Raw genomic sequence first — 21,500 nt, 5'->3', positions numbered from 1 at the left:
GAATGGAAAGACATTGCACCCCTGATCCATCCAATCATGTAGCAACACTAACACACTCTGCCCCTGTTTGTTAACTTAAACCCAAAGTTTGGTCTCTGGTAGTCTGGTCTGAAGCTCTGAGCTGAGCTGGTAACAATAAAGTGACAAACAAGCAGTGAAATGAAATAATAACTCTGCGCAAAAAGATTCAGTAATCAGTACTAGTGGCCTGGCCTGAATGAAAAGATAAACAAGCCAGGAAAGAAAAAAGGAAATTCAGAGCAGAAAAGAAGAGAAAAGATTCAGTGGTGGTGCTGGCTGGGTGCAGTATCAAATATTCCCTGAGCCAATATGAGGGTTGGGGAGAGAGTGGGTCTGGTGCCCCGGATTCCAGAACAGGAACAGGGGGGGGGGGGGGGGGGGGGGGGGAGGCTCTCGCCTCTCGCTCTCCACCATCGCAGCACGCACCTCCTGTTTCCTTTCCTTTTCCTTCCCCAACCCACCTCTCTCACGCAGCCTTCCTCCCTTCCCTTCCTAGTGGAAGTGGATTGGTTGATTGATCGCACAGAACTCACACCCACACAGACCGAGCTGCTGCCCGCCCGCCCGCCGCTCTTCTCCTCCCCTCCTCTCCTCGCGGAGCAGGCAGGCAGGCTGGGATTCCCGTCCGCGGCGCCGGCGCCTGCTGCTGCAGGAGTTAGGAGGGAGGAGCTTTGCCTGCGAAGGAGGAGAGGTGGCACCCCGCCGCTAGGGCAAGAGGGGGAGGAAGAGGAAGGTTGGCGTCCGGCATGGCGAGCGAGGAAGTACTCCATAAGGTCGGTCCCGAATTCTCGTCTCTCTCTCGCGAGGGCATACGCCTCGTCCCTAGTTCATTGCCTCTGTTGCATTCATTCCTAGTCTGTGTGTTTCGTCACTTACCTAGCTACCAGCTCGTTTCCCTTCACGCGGATTTAATTGTTACTGTTTCTTGCGATTTTGCTTTGCTCCCGGGCTTTGCTGATTGTTGGTACCGACTCGTGTCGTGTGCGCTCCTCTCAAGGAGCAGCCATGTCGAAATTGGTAATCTAGGGTTTCGGAGGAACTCCAAGGGTCTAGACATCTTCATCATGTGTTGAGTTTGTTGCGCACCTGCGGTGCTCACAGGCAACCGGTCTCGGTGAATCCTGTATTCTGTGAACTTTTTTTTGCTTAGTTCGGAGTATCTGTCTTCCGGAAGCCCGAATAGCGCTTAAAAGGGTTTGTGTATACGTATTTATTTTGATGGATTGATCAGATGATGATTCCTGTTACACAGGTCCAGAATCTTATAGAGCACTGCCTTCAGATGTACATGGACCAGAAAGAAGTGGTTGATGCCCTCTCTCACCACTCAAAGATAGAGCCTTGCATTACTGAACTTGGTAACGCTCACTGTTCTCCTCTTGTACAGTGAGATGACTAATTTCTCTTGCTTGCAAGAAGTTGGTCCAAAGCTACTTCATGCATATCTGGCTCTACCGTTAGTCTAATGTTACAACTGTGATTCTGTACTATGATGCAATACAGATATAATAATGCTTTACAACAATAGCTGAGCCTTTTAGTCTCTGTACAATGTTTTAAGTAAATAATTCTCTTCACCCTTGTATTAATTGTTGTCATATGCTCCCCCAAATTTACTAATTCAGTGGCAAACATGTATTCTAGAAATCTCGATTGGTGCCTTCTAATATTCTTATATACTAGGATAATGAAAAACATCCATCCTTGTACAAACTTATGTCAGGCTCAGTGTTAGCAACTATCACGTGTAAAAAATTGTTTAGACCCATTATCCTACCTTAATGACAAACTGGATAGCTAGGCACCAAGTTCCATTTCTACATTCCCCCCCTTTTCTGAAAAATTATTTTGCAGTTTATTGTATTGAAATTGAATCTGTGCTGCTGCTAAACTTCACCTCCATGAAGATACCAACAAATAGTATGGTAGTGAAAATTAGTTTATGAAGTTCCATTTGCTTCGCTGATGCTCTCAGAATTTCCAATAATGCTCACCTCCAGCCTTGCATTTTCTGGTTAATTTTTTTTCTTAAAGAAATCTCTTATGGCTGGTAGCTAATTGGTGCCTTTTTCTCTTATCAGTTTGGCGACAACTTGAGCAACAAAATCCTTTGTTTTTCAAGGCATACTATATGAGGCTAAAGCTTAAGAATCAAATCGTGGTCATCAACAAGCTTCTTCAGGATCAGTTCGCGGCTATGAATAAAGATTTTTCTTCAGGGATCCCTTCTTTGTGTCTTCCTAATGGCTCTAACTCCAACCTATGTAAGACCTTTGTTTCCAACCTTCTTATCAGGGATTGTTCATCATTATTTAACTGAGTTTTCTGATTTGCCGAGTGAAGTCCTGTAACAATATGATGGAATCTCAGGCATACATGTTACTTTGCAAAGTGATTTAACCATTGTATGAGCTCGACAAGTCTGTCATTCATTCGTTTGAAGTTTTGTTTTTGTTCATGAGATCTTATTGCCACTTTCAAGTTTCCACTCTTCTTTCACTTGCTGGTAAGTTGACCTTTTGCTAGCTTCCTTGTCTGTCATTTTAACATGGCCACTTTCTTTACTTGTTTCAGTGAAGCAAAATCCATGCTTTTTGCCAGAGACTGCTCCTGGATCTGCAATGCCAGATGGTATAATGCACAATGGAAGTTCAAGTGGTATAATAAATGGCACACCATCTGGCAATCAATTGCTTAATGCTAGTAAAGACTTGCACGGTCTTCATAATGGAATAAATGCTTCAGCTAGTCTACAGTCAGACCAGAATGCAACTGCTGTGCTGTATGGTGTAGACAATGAGACTAGTGCAACAATAAAGACTGAGTCTTGCTATTCGAGTAATGCTGATTTTGCTTTCTGTGGGAATACTTTCCTGGAATCATGCCAGTCAATAGGTGATGCATCTGGTGGTGGATCTTTTAGTAGCTCAGAGTTGAATGGGCAACCACTGAATGATTCGATCTTGGATATGGAATCATCATCATTTAGCTTCTTGAACCAAATGCCCCAAAACTTCATCTTTTCAGACTTGGCAGACGATTTCAACCAAAGTGCAGGTACCTTCCAGTGAGATTTGTTAAATTCTTTCTTCCGAATTTTGAGTGCCTACTTGTTTTTGTGTTCCCCCTCTGCTGTATATGTTATTTGTCTTGTTTTGGTTTTTTTCCCCCCAGAAATAACACCATTTCTCACTCCTGAAACAAATTTCTCCGATTCGACAGGGGGAGACCATACAGGTGATTCATCCTCCTTCCTTTTTCTCATAACCACCCCATGAATACAGCATATACTGCATTCTCCGATCTTCACGTGTTGACCCTAGAGTAAAAGCATTTGTTCAACAGGCAAATGTGGTTAGGGTATTTGTATTAGTACTTTCTTGGGTGGTACTTTTAGGGGTCACTGTTTACGCCAAGAATTTAGTCGATGCGGTCTCTTAGAGAATCTTCTCTTAATTTGAGTTGCATTGTCTCTTAGTGGCGTCTTCTCTTGTCGACAAACATGCATTCTGGTATTTACTGGCTTTCTTCCTATGCAGGTTGAGCGGTCATGTACAGCGCACGGGCCATTTGTACATACGCTCATGGGCAGTTAAATCTGCATTGATGAAGAACTTGAGGACCTTGTGATCTAGCTGTTTATTTTCTAGATTCCGCGTCTTATATTGTGATAGTTTGAGACTTTGGGTTTGGGTTGTCTAGCCCATCAGAACGCATAATGGGTTGGGTCTTCCAGCATGCTCTCTGATGGTGCCGTTGCCGTGCTTCTGTAAGAAACATTAGGAGCGGCGTTGTTGGCATCAGCATTAATTTGGCTAATTTCCGCGCTTGGCTTGTAAAACTAATTTTATTAATATTAACTTAATTCTGAATTCAAGATTTAGACCATGAGTTGTACTATTGTACATGCCGCTTCCTGCTATCTGAATTGGCAGAATGATTGATGAGAGGTGGGAATCGAGCCTCTCGGCCACAGGATAGCCGACTGGAAGCCTATCGGCCGTCCAGAAGCCGACAAGCTCCGGAGAAGCTGGCTCGTACAGTCGTACGGCAACCGACTGGATGCCTATCGGCCGTCTATCGGCCGCGCGGAGCCGATAAGGATCTGTCGGCTCTCCGGCGGAGCCGATAAGGATCTGTCGGTTCTCCGATGGCCGATATGTAATAGACATCTAGCCGCTGTCTTCCCAATGGTCAGCTGAGGTGCCAACAATAGCTTCTAGATTTGTAATTATTCAATAAAAAAAAATATTTTTTTTTACGACGGATCAGATCAGAATGAGATCAATAAAAGAAAGAAATACAAAATCGGTAGTTTCCATGAATCGGGATCTCATACTGAGTACGTCTCGAAACCGATCCCGAATAAGAACGCTAGCTATTTATACGATTGCATGCAAATCAATCTAATCTATCTAGGTAGAGCCAGTTGAGTCGTCGCCCGCCGTCTCCATCGATCGATCGATCCTTGGCAACAGCAGCAGCAGCAGCCATGGAAGTGCTGGTAGACCGCTACGATCCAAGAGATGGGAGCCCAGCCTCTGGATCTGAGGGTAGCCTCCGTGCTCAAGGCCCTCCCGCCGTGCAGCAGCACAAGGCAGAGGGATGCCCAAGAACAGAGCGCCCTCGACACAGAGATGAGGCGGTACCGGGCGGAGGTCGAGGAGCCGGCGTTCGCGATCCTGCGCGAGCGCAAAGCCTCCGGCTCCGGCGGCAGCAGGATGCACAAGGAGCCGGTGACGTTCAGCCCCTCCGGCAACTACCCCGAGGTACTGGACGGCATCGACCTACGTCTCCCTGCTGAGCTCCCCGCACCCCCAGGCGTGACCCCTTTGACGCTTGCCATCTCCTGGTCGCCCGGCACCTGCGGAGTTATCCGATGACCGGCTTCATCTCGAGCTGTCACGACGGCTATCTCGCGCTCCACTTCGGCAACTACCTCTCCGGTTTATCTTCCACAGGGTGTCACCTGGTGATCGACACCTGCGCTGCGCAAACTCGATTGCCATCATCCCGCCGCTGCCTCCCAGCTGCTTTACCACCAAGTCCCACGGCAGCATTGGATCCGGGGTCGGCAACGGCATCCTACATTCCTACGACACCAGAGCAGACATGGGCTATACGTCCTCGTCGAGCTCTACCTCCGCCGCCGTAAAGACGACGACCTCGGCGGCTTCTCAAACAAGGCTACTCTGTTCATGTGGTGGTCTACTGGCTCCGGCGGTCCGGCCCACTTGCAGACCAGTGGATCCAGAAGGAGGTGGTGCTCCCCCTCCCCCTCCCCCTCCCCGCTCACCAAGACACGGCCGCCGCCGCCGCCGCCGCCTACTCCTTCCGTGCAAACATGGTGTTGGCAGTTGGAACCACCGCTCTTTGCTGGGTTGACCTCTGAACAGGGATCTTGGTCTGCAATGGCATCCACAGGCTCGCCGACGGCAGTGCAGATGATGACTGCTTGGTGTTCCACTTCATCCCGTTGCCCGAGGAATGTACCATCACACCTGACCGGCGGAGCGAGGCCGAGCACTCACGCTCCATGTCCCCTGTGGATCCTCAGCATGTGGTTTTCGTCTGCATGGACGACAAGGCAATGCTCACGACATCCAGGTTTCCCCTGACGACCCAAGACTGGTTCTGGGAGAAGGGGCCATCCTTGTGCATCCCAGACTTGTTGGACAAACTTCCAATCGCCAAGGGTGACCCCAAGCTGCAGCGACTCACGCCCAGGTGTCCTGTCATCAGCTGGAAGCAACCAGATGTCATCTACATCTTCGTTACCGAGTTTGAGTATAAGGATGAGCATAAGAAGTGGGAAATCCAAGGATATTATGAGTTCTCCGCCAACATTCAAAATGGACTTCTCCTCTCTGTGTTCGAATTCCCTCCTTCAGGAAGCCAACCTTTTCCTCACGCACGCATCTGCGCTACCCACATGAGAGCTACTTCCTAGAGAAGAAGATGGCCGGTATGACCTCCATCTGTTATTGTAAATAAATTGTATAATTTTGATATGACAATGCCTTCAAAATTAGATTTAATCTGTAGTACGTTTCTGTTATAGTTTTTTGTCAATCGGTAGAAAATTGACATAATATTAGAAGCACGTTGAAATTATACAAGTGCAGTGCATATAATTTGCTTGTGAAATTAGACTTCTTCAAACTGCAACACAACTTATAAAAAGTGTACAGTTCCAACCTTTCTTTCTTACCGCTGTACTTTAGTAGTTACTAGTTTTTTGTCTGAACTAGTAGTTAGACAAATTTGTTGGAATCCTTGCGAATGGGGAAGAACCAACTGGTGCAGTCATGTAACTCTAGAAAGTGATGGTGGTGACGGGAAAGATGTAAGCATATCCACAGTTCTATTGGCTGCTTGGACAATATTTTCCATCAGTTTTGTTACTGTTTTATTTCAGCTTTATTAGCAGCTGCAGTTGCAAAAATTTGTAAAATAAAAAGAAGCCAATCCTGAAAATTAAAGAGCATGAGAATTTTGCTAGAGTAGCACAGACATAACTAACAAGTGTAGGGCTTTTTGGATTTGTGATCATTCATCTCATCGTTAAATGAGAATTTTGCTAGAGTAGAACAGACATACTCTCTCGGTTCCAAATCATAAGACATTTTAACTTTTTGGAGGCTCAAAGCATCTCAAGTTTGACCAAACTTGTAGAGAGAATTATAAAGATTTATGACATCAAATAGGTACTATAAAAATATAATTGATGAAGAATTTAATGATGCTTAGTTGGTATCATAAATGTTAGACTTTGACTCTCCAAGAATATTAGAACGACTTATAATTTAGGATGGAGGGAGTAATTAACAAGTATAAGTGTCGGGTTCATAAACCCGGGGTCCCTCATGGACCGGCTTCCCAGCAAAGGCTCGGCCCAACAGACAACGTTGCGAACGACGCGCAACTCTTGGGCCGACCCAAACACCTAAATAACAGGCCAGAAGGACAATCCACTCTCCGACAGGAAGGCCTGGCCGAGGAAGAACGGCGCCCGCTTCCGACTCTGGCCAGCCTCTCCAACCGGAAGGCCTCGCTTCCAACTCCGGCCCGCCTCCGGACGGCCTCTCCGACCGGAAGACCTGGCCAAAGCACCACTTCCGACTCCGACCCGCTTCTCCGACCGGGAATGCGCTGAACCCCTGCTTATACCTCCTCTCCGACTGGCGCAATCAGAGCCGACTGGGACCGACCGACCGGGGATATCCGCTCGGTAAGGACCAGAAAACGAACGGAGAAAGTAAGGCAGGGCACTCAAGTCAAACCGTAATACCAAGGACCCTACTATGTACACCTGCATGACAGTACCCTACGACCTCCCTAGCATGATAGAACCCAAGCAGTGTTGTAGGCGCCGACATTTTCTCCTACAGTGTTGTGGGCGCCATCAACTCCCATACTAGACAAATACGGTAAGGCTCCCCCCACGTGCCTCTGAGGCATCAACAGTGTTGTGGGCGCCGGTATTTACCGTACTAGGCGAACATGGTAAAACCCCTTGCATGTCTTTAGGTATCAACAGTGTGGCAGGCACCGACGTCTGCCATACCTGAAGAAGACGACATAACCTCCCACATGCATCTGACACTAAACAATATTGTGGGCGCCTACCATCATCTTGTACCCGCCGGCGTGGGCAGCAAGACTTAGCAGCATACGTACTCTCTCCCTCTCACTTGTAAGGCCATCCCCTTTATCTATAAAAAGGGGATGCGCTCTCTCCCAAAGAGGAGGATCGATCAGTTCACTAGTACACAACAACAGAACCAACAGGTTCAAACCACAAACACACGCTCGAACACTTAGCACATAGCGGGGCTCCCATCACTCTCGGTCCTTCAGACCAGAGTCCGACTGGACCTCTTGTAGCCCCTATCTTTCTCTCTTCCGTTTGTAACCCCACAGCAAACTTCAAGCACATGGGCTCAGGAATAAAGTCACCGACCGACTTAAATTGGACGTAGGGCACGTTGCCTAAACTAGTATAAACCCTATGTCATTGAGTGCTAGGCCACCTCCGATCACAACGTACAGCAAAACTATAAATATTTACGTGTTAGTCACTTTCTGCACCGACAGTTGGCGCCGTCCATGGGGAAGACGCTGTACGTTCAACACTTTTTGGTCATCGGATGGCCCACTTTTCCACCACCTTCGCCATGGCGGGCTCAAGCGATATGACTCGCTTCGGCTCACTGGAGTTTCCCGTACTCCCACCTGTTGGGATGTGGGTTCCACCCATCTTCGAGCCATCCTAGGCCTTCCTCTTTGGAAGCCTAAACTTCGTCGCCGACCGGCTCGGCGTACTACACCTCTACGAGGAGGCATTTGTTCCGGCGCCCATCGGAGGGGCGCCCTCCATCAGCTCCGGGACACACGACGACTTCAACGATGAGGCGCATACGCTTCATTCTGAGTAAACTCTCTGCTCAAACGCCGTTGTGAGTAATGTGTATATTGTTATTTACTCTCTATTTACTATCTCCCGCCGATTATCCGGAGGGACCGTACGATCGGTTCCCCTACGGCCTCGCGTCCCCCGTGGACGCGTGCGCTCGGGGGCTCCGAAGGACGCTGGCGTCGCCCCCTCTCACATCCGAATTCGTGGGAATGGTGAGCTATGCTCCCACCACTTTCCACGAACTCCTGCATGACGAGGTTGAGAGCGACGGCTCCAGCATCGGCGACATGGCACCTAGCCACCGACCATCCCAGGAGTGTGCTATGGCGGACGCTACGGGGTAGCCACCGATAGTTGCGGAGTCTGCAGACTTACACCCCTCTGGACCCACGTGCGGGGGGCCTCGCGCTTGCACAAGAGCACGCCGAGGAGCTACGACGACGGCGACAGAACTAGTCGCCGCCTGCGCCAGCGCGCTCGGTGCAGCACGTTGCGCCCCATGCGTATGACCCATCGGGCGGCGCCTGGGGTCGCGCCTGCCAGGTCCAGCGCGACATCATGAACGAGGGGAATGACCCCCCACAGTTCGCTCAGGCTAGCCAGAACATCGTCGCTGCGGCAATGCTTCTACGCGGCTTTCCCGAGCCCATCGACCCCTAGGAGCGGGCGGTCTACCGAAACCTCCGGGCGCTAGTAGAAGCCACCATCATTCAACAGGCAGAAAGCTCCGCATCATGACTTCGACATGTGCCCTCTCTCCCCACTGAGGGAGTGGGGACACGCTAGATGAATCACTCCATTCGCTCACCGCTACAGCCACCAAGCGTGGCTCGGGAGGCAGCGGCTGCGCCACGGTCCAACCTGGCGCCTGCTCTACACCGACCGCTAGTACACGAATAACCCAGTCCGCACCAAGACGCTCACAGCATCATCAGCAACTAGCATCAGGCCCGGCATGATGATGACGTCCACCGGGCGACAATGAGGGCAGGCGACATGGGTTCTGACCGAACCATCGAGGGGAGCGGTGAAACACGCCCTAGGCATGGTCGCTGGCCAGACGACCGAAGTCTTAGCCCTGAGGGCCCAGGACCACGGGCCTTTGGCCAGCGTATCCAGAGAGCGCCGTTCCCACAGCGCTTCCGACCGCCCACCAACATCGCCAAGTACACCGGGAAGACGAACCCTGGTATTTGGCTCAAAGATTTCTAGCTCGCCTGCCGAGCTAGAGGGGTGGATGATGACCTTTCCATCATTTAATATCTCCCCATCTATGTGGGGGAACATGTTCGGGCGTGGCTCGAATTCCTCCCGTATGACAGCATCCGCGACTGGGCAGACCTCAAGAGGGTTTTCGTCGTTGACCCCATCATCCGCAAGAAGCGCCTCACCAAGGTGCTGATGGATGGAGTCAGTGGTCTCAACATCCTCTATGTCGACACCCTCGATGCCATGTGCATCCCCCTGTCAAAACTCCACCTAGCAGGCTCTCCCTTCCACGGGGTGATCCTGAGAGCGCAGGCATACCCACTCGGGCAGATCGACCTGCCCGTCACGTTTGGCAACCGAGCCAACTTCCGTTCGGAGGTCCTCACCTTCGAAGTGGTGGACTTCCTAGGGTCCTACCACGCCATCTTAGGGGCGGCCATGCTACTCCAAATTCATGGCAATCCCCAACTACACCTACCTCAAGTTGAAGATGCCAAGACCGAATGGCATCATCACCGTGAGCAGCGCCTTCTCGCACGCCTTCATGTGCGACCACGAGCATTTTGAGCTTGCCACCGCGGTCATCAACTTGTTCGAGGTCCCACGGCTCGGGGAGTCGTCGACCCCAGCAGTCCTAGATTGCAACAAACCAACCTCCTCGACGGCCTTCCACCCGCTCGAGGAAACCAAGGCGGTGGGAATCGACCCCACTGACCCAACCAAGATGGTGCATATCGGGACCTAGCTCTTGGCCAAATAGGAATGCGAGCTCATCGACTTCCTACACGCCAATCACGATGTCTTCACATGGAAGCCATCTGACATGCCAGGCATACCGCAGGACGTCGCTGAGCACGCACTACGCCTCATCCTGGGCTTGAAGCCCGCTAAGCAACGCCTACATCGCTTCGATGATGAGAGGCATAGGGCCATAGGCGAAGAGATCGCCAAACTCCTGGCAACCAGATTCATCAGAGAGGTATTCCACTCCGACTGGCTTGCCAATCCTGTTCTTATTAAAAAGAAGACCGAGAAATGAAGAATGTGCATTGATTATACTGGCCTCAACAAAGCGTGTCCAAAGGATCACTTTCCTTTGCCATGCATAGACCAGATAGTCGACTCTACCTCGGGTTCTGAGATCCTCTCCTTTTTGGATGTCTACTCGGGCTACCACCAGATCATGATGAAAGAGTCCGATCAGCTCGCAACCTCATTCATCACCTCATATGGTTCATACTGCTACGTAACCATGCCTTTCGGCCTAAAGAACGCTGGTGCCACCTACCAAAGGTGCATGCAGCAATGCTTCGCCGACCAAATCGACCTGCTCGATCAGCCTGATCAAGCCGAACGGCCAAAACCAACAATCGCCATCTATGTTGATGACATAGTGGTCAAAACGGCCCAAGCTTGTGACCTGATCGCAAACTTGACCGCAACGTTCGGAAACCTCCAAAGGTTCAACATCAGATTGAATCCCGAGAAATGTGTTTTTGGGGTTCCGAAGGGGAAGCTGCTAGGATACATTGTGTCCAAGCACGGCATCGAAGCCAACCCTGAAAAGATCACAACCATCTCCAACATAATGGCCCTATATGCAATGTCAAGGGTGTACAAAGGCTCACCGGCTGTTAGGCCGCCCTGAGTCGATTCATCTCCTGGCTCGGCGAACGGGGATGCCACTCTACAAGCTCCTCAAAAAGACAGACGCCTTCGTCTGGACTGAGGAAACTCAGAAGGCTCTAGAGAGCCTCAAAGCATCACTGACGTTGGCCCCAATCCTTGTCGCTCCTGAACGAGGAGAACCCCTCCTCCTCTATGTCGCGACAAGCAACCATGTGGTAAGAGCCGCCCTGGTTGTCGAAAGGGAGGAGCCGAGACACCACCTTAAGGTCCAGTGGCCCATATACTTTGTTGAGGAGGTACTCACTGACCCCAAGGTCCAGTACGCTATGCTGATGGTGACCTGAAAGCTCCTGCACTACTTCACCCACCACGAAGTCGCGGTCATCACTTTATACCCGCTCGGGGACATCATTTGCAACCGCGATGCCGTGGGACGAATCTCCAAGTGGGCACTTGAACTCATGGACCATGACATCAGGTATATCCCCCGTACCGCTATTAAATCTTAGACTCTCACGGATTTTGTCACTGAATGGACGGAGGTGCAGCTACCAACCCCGAACATCACCCACGAGTACTAGACAATGTACTTCGATGGGTTTATAATGGCGCCCGGCTCGGGGGCTGGAGTGGTTCTGATCTCCCCAGACGGGAGTAGGCTCCGCTATGCCATTTGCCTCCATTTGTCAGCCTCAAACAACATCACGAAATATGAGGCCCTGAAAGCTCTAGTTTAGTTTTGGTGAATTGATGAAACCCTAAGTGCTAACCTAGTCTATCAAAGTGATCATAAGATAGGTAGAATATTCCAAGTGGTGAAGCAAATAAAGATCATGACATGATGATGGTGATGCCATGGTGATGTTCAAGTGCTTGGACTTGAAGAGAAGAAAGAGAAAAACAAAAGGCTCAAGGCAAATGTATAAATAGTAGGAGTCATTTTGTTTTTGGTGATCGAGACACTCAGTGAGTGTGATCACATTTATGATCGATAGCCATACTATTAAGAGGGGTGAAACTCGTATCAAAATGCGGTTATCAAAGTGCCACTAGATGCTCTAACTCATTGCATATGCATTTAGGATCTAGTGGAGTGCTAACACCCTTGAAAATGTTTGTGAAAAATATGCTAACACACATGTGCACAAGGTGATACACTTGGTGGTTGGCACATTTGAGCAAGGGTTAGAAACTTCACCGGCGGAGTGTCCACCTGTATAGAAAAGATGGAGGTCACTGTAAGTGACTGGACGCTAGTCTTAGTAGGACCGGCGTGTCCGGTCAGAAGAAGCAGCGAAGACGCTGGCGTCGGTCTCTGACCGGACGCTGGGTCACTTAGTGACCGGACGCTGGAGGGGTGCATTCGGTCCTACTGATGTGGCAGCGCACAGGGGAGTTGTCGTGTGACCGGACGCTGGGTGTGTCTGGTCGAGTATGACCAGACGCGTCCGGTCGTGATTTCTCATTTCTGGATGCTTACTAGAAACGATCGGACGCTGAGGTCCAGCGTCCGGTCACTTCACAGTAGCGCATCCGGTCATCACTTGACCATTGGGATCGAGCGCTTAATATTTGAAGAGAGGAGACACGTGGCGTGCATCACACGACCAGATGCTGGGGTCCAGCATCCGGTCAATCTGACCAGAGCGTCCGGTCGCCCCGTGTTTAGTGCAGTGAGGAGCCCAACGGCTCTATTCATGGGGGCTCTCTATTTAAGCCCCATGGCCGGCTCAAGCTCACTCTCTTGGCCATTTACATTGACATAGCAACCTTGTGAGCTTAGCCAAAGCCCTCCCACTCATCTCCATCATAGATTCAACATCTTTGTGAGATTGGGAGTGAATCCAAGTGTATTGCTTGAGTGTTTGCATCTAGAGGCACTTGGTGTTCGTGTTTCACTGCGAGTTTTGCTTGTTACTCTTGGTGGTTGCCGCCACCTAGATGGCTTGGAGTAGCGTGGATCATCGGGCGGAGGTTGGTGATTGTCTCCGGCTCCGATCGTGGTGATTATGAGGGGTTCTTAGCCTTTCCCCGGTGGAGAGCCAAAAGGTACTCTAGTGAATTGCTCGTGGCTTGTGTGATCCTCGTCTTGTGTTGGTTGTGCAGCACCCTATTGAGGGTTTGGCGTGTGATGCCAATTAGCGCGTGAAACTCCAAGTGAGTGAATCGCCACAACGAGGAGTAGCTTGCCGGCAAGCAAGTGAACCTCGGTAAAAAATCATTGTGTTCATCATTTGATTACGAGGTGATTGGTCTTTATTGGTATTCATTCTTGTGATTGATTGGCTCCTTCCTCGACACGGCGGTATAAACAAATTGCTCACTCTCTTTACATTACCGCAAACTAGTTGTCAAGCTCTTTAGTGTAGCTAGTTGTGAGAGCTTGTTAGTTTGGTTAGTGTGGCTCTTTAGTTAGCCTTTGAGAGCACACTAACCTAGTATAGTGACATAGCTATTGTGTGGATAGAAACTATATAAACTAGAATTGTGGTAGGTGGCTTGCAATTTTAGTAGGCTAGCACAACACTTGCTTCGCCTAATAATTGTCTAACCAGTTTGTTAAGTGTTGTTGTAAAAATTTTTAATAGGCTATTCACCCCTCTCTAGCCATTAGGACCTTACATGCCCTCATCAATGGGCTACACCATTGAGCTCGGCGCTACGTGACTCTACGTTCGTGGTGACTCGGAGTTGGTCGTTGACCAAGTCATGAAGGAGTCCTCATACAAAAGCCCCCTCATGGCAGCATACTACCAGGAGGTGCGCAAGCTCGAGGACAAATTCCAGGGGATCAAACTACATCATGTCCCCCAAAAGGACAATGATGCCGTCGACTTTCTCGCAAAATTTGCCGCTAGACAGGATCCGTCTCCGAGCAGGATCTTCATCAACGATCTCCACGAGCCATCCGCTCACGTCCTAGAAGGTCTGATCTAGACACACCCGGACGCCAAGCCAGCGCCCGGGGGCTCCAACCCCGATGCTAAGCCGGCGCTCGAGGGCCTCGACCCTAGTACCTCTATGATGATGTCACCCGCTGATGTCTCCGTATTGGCACTCAATCAAAATGACTGGCGAGCGCCGCTACTTGCCTACCTCCTCGAGGAGGTTCTCCTACCTAAAAGGACTGAAGCCCGATAGATCGCTCGATGCGCCAAGACCTTCATCATGCTCGGTGATGAACTCTACAAACGGAGTCCATCGGGGGTGCTCATGAAGTGCATCCCCACCAACTAGGGGAACCAGCTCCTCCTCGAGGTCCATGCTGGGATTTGCGGACATCATGCTGCCCCAAGGTCACTGGTCAGAAAAGCCTTTCGCCAAGGTTTTTACTGGCCCACCGCACTATGAGATATAGAGGAGGTCATCCGCAGGTGTGAGGGATTCCAGTTCTATGCTCGGCAAACTCATTTGCTTGCATAGGAGCTTCAAACCATCCTCATCACATGACCATTTGTGGTCTGGGGCCTCGACATGGTAGGACCCCTCAAAAAGGGCACGAGCGGCTTCACTCACCTACTCGTAGCAGTCGACAAGTTCACTAAGTGGATAGAGGCCAAGCCCATCACCAACATCCACTCGAAAGAGGCGGTCAAATTCTTCCTCGACATCATCTACCGGTTCGACGTTCCTAACTACATCATCACTGACCACGGGACTAACTTAACCAGAAAGAAGTTCCTAGACTTCAGTGATGGATACAACATTAGGATCGACTAGGCCTCGGTCGGACACCCATGTACTAACGGTCAGGTCAAGCGTGCTAATGGAATGGTCCTCCAAGGACTTAAGCCATGCATCTTTGACTGACTCAACAAGTACGCTAGGTGATGGGTTGCAGAGGTCCTAGTGATCCTCTAGAGCTTGAGAACGACCCTAAACTGATCCACAGGGTTCACACCCTTTTTCCTGGCCTATGAAGCTGAAGCAGTGCTGCCCTCCGACCTCGACCACGGCGCCCCAAGAGTGAAGGCTTTCGACCACGACCGAGCCATGGAGGCTCAGCAAGACGCAGTCAACCTGCTCGAGGAGGCCCGCAAAACGACCATCATCTGCTCCATTCGCTACCAACAAACTCTCCGCATGTACCACGAAAGGAAGATCAGGGGGAGGATCCTCGAAGTCGGTGATCTCATGCTCCGGAGGACCTAGTCAACTAAGGAAAGACACAAACTCTCTCCACCATGGGAAGGACCCTATACGGTGACTGGAGTGATCCGACCGGGCGCCTACCGACTGAAGGACGACAACAGCAACGTTCTCACCAACACTTGGAACATTGAACAACTACGTCATTTTTTCGCTAAATTCGGTCTTACCACTTTTATTCAACACTTGCTCCTATAAAGCACCCTAGCCCAAACACTTTTAGCCTGTGTCACTTGGGGGCTCCATGAGGGTACAATACTAAATACTACCTCTCTTTTTTACTATCACATGGTAAAAACTTTACCCCCGAACGAAAGCACATTCCATTCCTTTGATTACCCTACGTGACTTTGTTCTTACTCCCAACCGAACGCACCCCACCATGACCTACGGTTACGAGCAGCCAAGCCCCGTGGGCCATGCCTAGGTTCTTAAAAGCTGCGGCCTACGGAACGAATGGGTAGGTGCAAAAAAGAAAGGATAAAAAACAAAGCTATACTAGGATAAAAAAATAAGGAACGAATAGTGATTCTATCACAAAAAAGAACTAATGTATTCATTGATACAAAAACTGTTCACACAGGGGCTCCCCTACAAACTTAACAATTACATTTGCTGACTACTTGTACTCCAAATACTACTGTGGCCACTCAGCGACATCAGCTGATGCCAAAGGAGAGGCTAGGGCACATGCCGCCGGACATAACCACCGCCGCAAGGGCCCCGCCTGGTTCTGCTCCCTCGACTTTGGTGAGCGCAATAGGTTCCTCAAGGACCTCGCTCGGTTTCGCTCCCTCGACTTCGACAAACGCAACGGTTGCAGGCGCCAAAGCCTCCACTAGCATGGTTCTGGGCAACTTCCCCTCTGATAAGGCTCGCCCGGTGAAGATCCACCAAAAAGAGTCCATGTGTAACACCCCTAGTGTTTGGCTTCCACATTTGCACTTGCATTTCATAAACATGAGCCTCATTCATCCATTCATGAGCTTAGATGGTTTGGAATATGCTTTTGAAACATTGCAACATATGTTTATTTTCCATGTGTGTTTGTTTTATGAAATGGATAGTGTGCAGCACTCAAGTGCAACATGTGCAACTCACTCTTGAAACATGTCACATACTTTAGTGAAACATGGTTAGTTAGTACTATGCAACAAACTCATGAACTATATGAAGCATGACTTTGAAACAAAAGTAGCAATTCACTTGTTTTTCCTTGTTTCAATGTATGTGATGCTTGATTTTGGTGTGATCAATGTGTGGTGTGGTTAATTATCACCTAAAACACCTTAACTATACTTAGGGTACATAGTGGAACATTGTTCATGAAGGTTACTTCACCTAATTAAGCCCCTAAGTCATGTTGAGTTTAGTTGACCTTTTTATGAACTACATGTTAGAAGCTTTGCATGGCTGAGCAACCTAAAGCAAAGTTGTAGAAAATTATATATGGAACAAACTTTGTTTAGAGGCCAAGTCATGAAAATGTGTGGAACAACCCCAAACATGGCCCACAAGGCAGATTTGGGTGCTGATTCAACACTTAGAAAATTTTCTAAGTCTTTTTTCTTATTTCCAGTTTTATCGGCTCGACTTTGGGACGATTTTACTAGCAAACCATTGGGAATTAGAACTTGATCCTTTAATGGAAGTTGTAGATGGTATGTAGGTCTACAACTTTGGTTTAGATGGTTTGCGTTAGTGCTTCACGGTTTAGGAGTTTGAACATCAGCAATTCGCGCTGACAGTCACTCGGTGCCGGCTCTGATGGCGTTCGGGTTCAGGTCGATAGGGCCGAGCGGCGTTGGGCCGACCTCGCCAAGTGGTGGTCGTACGCCAGTGCTGCCCCCACAAGTCTGGCCATCGCGGACACCTCAACCCCACACATCCTCTAGAGCAAGCGCTGCCTTCATTTGCATTTCCTTGCCTCGCCCTGCTCGCGTTCACGCTCGCCGCGGAGAGAACGAGCCGCAGCGATGCCGTGGAGCTCCGTCGAGCACACGTGAGCTCGCTGCTGCACCACAACCAGCACCACTCCAACCACAGCTCCGCTAGCACCTCATGGACCTCGATGATGTTCTCGCTGAGCCAGCCAAGCCCTAGGTGAGCGACATTGCCGACTCTGCCTTGGCCAAATCTCACTGGAGCGCCGCCACGCTCGCGGTCCGCCGTGGCCAGCACATCACTGCACCTCTCCTCCTTCCCTAGCTCTTGGCTTGTCTTCTCCATCATGTGTAGATGCTCAAGTGAAGATGCTACCAACAATGTCGGTCCGACCGAGCCGGAACATGGTCGCGCACCGCCGCGCCATGGCCGCCGCCGGTGGCCTCACGCGGCCACGCTCGACCACTTCACCGCAGCCGGTAGCAGTAGCGTAGGGAGGTCCAACATGGTCCTAGGAAGCCTATGCACACCTTAGCCAGGCATCTAGAGCCAGGGTTCATCGGAGCACCGCCGTGCGCCATGGCCGAGCCACCGTCGCCATGGCCGACACACCAAGAGGCCGGTAGAGTTTAGGTTTAGGAGGTCACTCGATGCGGGATGTCGAGGCGGACATGGTGGTACCCTCCTCGTCGCCGATGACCTCACCATCGTCGAGATTCCTCGCAGTCAACGATGTCCCCTGCTCTGGTTAGACTGACCGGCGGGGTCCACTGACTTGTGGGTCCAAGCGTCAGAGACTGTAAAGTGAAAAAGAAAGTTCATTTATTTCCAGATTTGCATGCATATTTGGAAAATCATAAGTGGAGTTTTAGAGATCCAATTTTGGCGAACCAAAATTTGTTGTGTTCCTTATGAAGTGTAGTATTTAGTAAAAATATAACATGAACACTTGTAGTAAAGTTTCTAGAAGAATTAAATTACAACTTAAAATGTGTTTTTAAATGAATGCAAACTTGTTTAATTCATATCTTGAGTTCCAATGCTCCAAAAATTATAAAATTTGTATGGTGAGCTGTTCTTGACGAGTAGAAGCTCGGGTAAAAATTCGAGAGTCATTGCATGAATATTTTTTGAGTTATTAATTTCCCTTTTATAATTAGGTGATCCTTGAGTGAATTTTAATAATTAATTTATGAATCCAATGCTCATGAAATTTATTGGAGGTTGTCCAGATAGCTTAAGAATGCTAAGAAAAATATTTTGTCTATTGTTTGACACATTTCACTTGGGTTTCCTATTTATGGTTTTTAAGCCCTGTTGGCTTGTCATTTTTGTGTAGGACGTTATTATTGTTCAAATGAAGTGAAATTTATACAGTAGTCTATTGGAGACATGTATAAGCTACTTTAATTGTTGTAGAATTTTCTGTACACTTTGTCTAGGTGTTTATTATTTAACCTAAGTATCTAAATAAATTAATAAAGGCATGAAAGAAAGTTATTTAGGAATGGCCACTATGTTTTCTAGTGTTCATTTGATGTATGTTAACTGTTAGTAATATTGGTAGTGCTCTTAGTACTATTCTTGTATGTAATGAAATATTATTTTTACTATAATTCACTCGCGGTGAGTTTCTGGACAGATTTTAGAGATAAGCAAATTAACTGGTGAAGATGAGATTTTCTAGGAATCTTGTCTAAAACAAAGTTGTATATAACGCACTTAACTAGCTTGTGTTAAATTTTCATGGTATTTGGCCAAATAGTTTTTGAGGTATGCCTGTTCAAAGTTGGCCTTCAGAAATTATAGCTCTCTGGAATTTCTGGACCAGATTTGATAAATGTGCATGTTTGACCTTATTAACTTGGGAATCATGCTGAGAGGTTTAAATATAAATTGTAGACAATTTCGTAAGCTTTCTAGATTATCTTATTGCATGTCTTTTGGATTAGTACAACTCTAGTTATGAGTAAAACTAGTTGCTGCTGTTTGCAGCCTTGACTCTGTGATTGCAGTGAATAATTTGTTTGCTTGCTATGAGTTGATGTGATGATTTAGATGCTAAGCTAATAAACATAACTTGTTAGTTGTAGGTGCTAGACCTCTTACTGAAGATGAACAACCTTATCTTAGGTTGTTAGAGCTTGATGAGTGTGTAGTTCTTGTTATCTAGAAGAGATATGCACCTACTCAGTAAAATAAGTGTTAATCTTGTATCATCGTGTCTTTCATGCGTCTATCTATACATAACTGCACATTTCATCATCACCTTCCAGCTCTTGTGTATGCATGATTCTTATACTATGCATATGCATGCAATAGGTGTTCCGAAGAGAGTCACGCTTCTAGAATTCGAGCAAGGACTCTCGGAGGAACAGCAGCAAGCTCAGGAGCAGGAGGTGCAGGCCCCCTTGAAGGAGCCAACGAAGAAGTTCTTGAGTGTCCCAATCACCAACCTTCATCTTTTCTGAAAGACAAGCCCCAGAGCATTCTAAGTCTCCTATGTTTTAAAAATGGTTACTTTGAGTATCTTTATTTGTTGATGCATTAAGTGATAGAAATTGGATACAAACACTTGTTGCATATATATCTATTCCTTGTCCAATAAACATACCCTAAATCCTATTTAGGTCTAGGAGCAAATCAAAGCTTAACCTTGCTTAGACCGATAAAAGTCAGGTGATTTCCTATCACCTGCAAGTTAGGATAATGTCTGGTCATGGTTGGCTATATTTGCTATCGTGGAAATAACCATGTGTTAATAATGAATGGAGACCGGGCGGGATGTCGATAGAGAAGCAACAAGGCAATGAGGTCTTGGGTGTGGATCTATCCCCGTCTGTATCGTTTAAGGACCGATTCGTTGTATGTCCTCATGTCATGTTGAACACAACCTAACACTTAGCTGGCCAGATAAGTCGTTCCGACCGCGAAGCCTAGTAGTTTGACACAGGCCGGGAACCGGGGGGTCATGCGCATTCTGGAGGTAGTAAGGCTGTGCTTGGGGACATTGGTATGAGTCCAAGGGGTCAGGTGTTTAAAATTTCATGCACTTCCTGGCAGAGTGTCGCCCTTAAGGATGCGGCATTGTCCAGACCCACGACTCCGGAGTTGTACCAAAGGTGACTTGATTGCGACCCTGACGGGGGGAGTAGGGTTTGTATTTAGAATACCCCTCCAGCTAGATAGGAATCAATTTGAATCGCCGTCTCTCCCGAATAGTGAGAACTTGACTGAGCAGCGGCAATGTAGATTCACTAAATTTAAAGATATGGCTAGATGATGGTGATGATAATGATAATGAGCCATGAAATACCTGATATGGTTATTATTGTTTGCAACTTAATTAAGTGATTGATTAGTATAGGTGCTAATATAGATGGTAGGTAATGGCTAAAAGTCACTGTTAGTATAGGTGAATAATGATAATGATTACTCAAGCTTTTATGCAAAAAGGTTGTCTAGCAAGATCCACTGATAAAGCCTTACATACTCCTTGGTATCATTTATTTTTGGTTTATGACGGGTAAGTCTAGCTGAGTACATTCTTGTACTCAGGGTTTATTCCCCCTTGTTACAGATGACGTGCTCTATAACGGCTACTACAAGTATTGTCTCCACCCTGCGGGGAATGAAGACTAGATCATGGGGCATGATCGTCTATGCTATCTTATCATGTTGCTTTTGCTAGATATGACTATGGAACTAGCTTGTATTTGAACTAAGTGTGTGTGAGGGTCTCAAACTACTTTGCTTCCTCTATTTATGAACTCGTGTTGTAATAACTATATGAACTACTTATGAAATGGATGTAACACGTGGCTTGTTATGTTGAATCACTGTGATCTTGGTTGTGTGCAAGTTGGTTTGAAATCCTTCGTGGTTTCAGTTGACTACCGGGTTTATATGGGTTCAAGTATGACGGTTCGATCACTCCGGTGATTGCTTTCGTACTTGTGCTCTTATAAATTGGTTGGTTCTGTTACACCACGCATGGCTTCATCCTGAAAAAGGCCTTGTAGATGAATCCAACACGCCACCTCCGATGATGGAAGCTACCCCTTCTCAGGAAAAGACGGCTAGCACCGCCTCGGGTAGCCTCCAGCTCGACATTGCGCTTTGGATTCACGGAGGGATCTATGAATTCTCCCCCTCGCTTACCCTCTCTTTCACTTAGGAACCACCGTGG

The 21,500-nt window shown here is 48.2% G+C and overlaps 1 protein-coding gene across 2 annotated transcripts; it reads left to right on the top strand.

The window, feature by feature from the left end:
• Positions 1–403: 403 nt before the first annotated feature.
• Positions 404–3,907, top strand: LOC136527293 (uncharacterized). Of its 2 annotated transcripts, none has more exons than XM_066519978.1 (6): positions 404–794; positions 1,274–1,379; positions 2,103–2,285; positions 2,596–3,078; positions 3,244–3,258; positions 3,561–3,907. In XM_066519978.1, the coding sequence occupies exons 1-6, from the start codon at positions 768–770 to the stop codon at positions 3,563–3,565; spliced, it is 819 nt and encodes a 272-aa protein (XP_066376075.1). In that variant the 5' UTR covers positions 404–767; the 3' UTR covers positions 3,566–3,907. The 2 variants fall into 2 exon arrangements, with proteins under 2 accessions (XP_066376075.1, XP_066376074.1); XM_066519977.1 differs by having other exon boundaries at positions 3,196–3,258.
• The last annotated feature ends 17,593 nt before the right edge of the window (positions 3,908–21,500 follow it).

This window comes from Miscanthus floridulus, chromosome 19, assembly GCF_019320115.1.
Source record: "Miscanthus floridulus cultivar M001 chromosome 19, ASM1932011v1, whole genome shotgun sequence".
Lineage (NCBI taxonomy): Eukaryota > Viridiplantae > Streptophyta > Magnoliopsida > Poales > Poaceae > Miscanthus > Miscanthus floridulus.
Note: the sequence above shows the minus strand (reverse complement) of the source record. Positions and strands in the feature narration are given on the sequence as shown.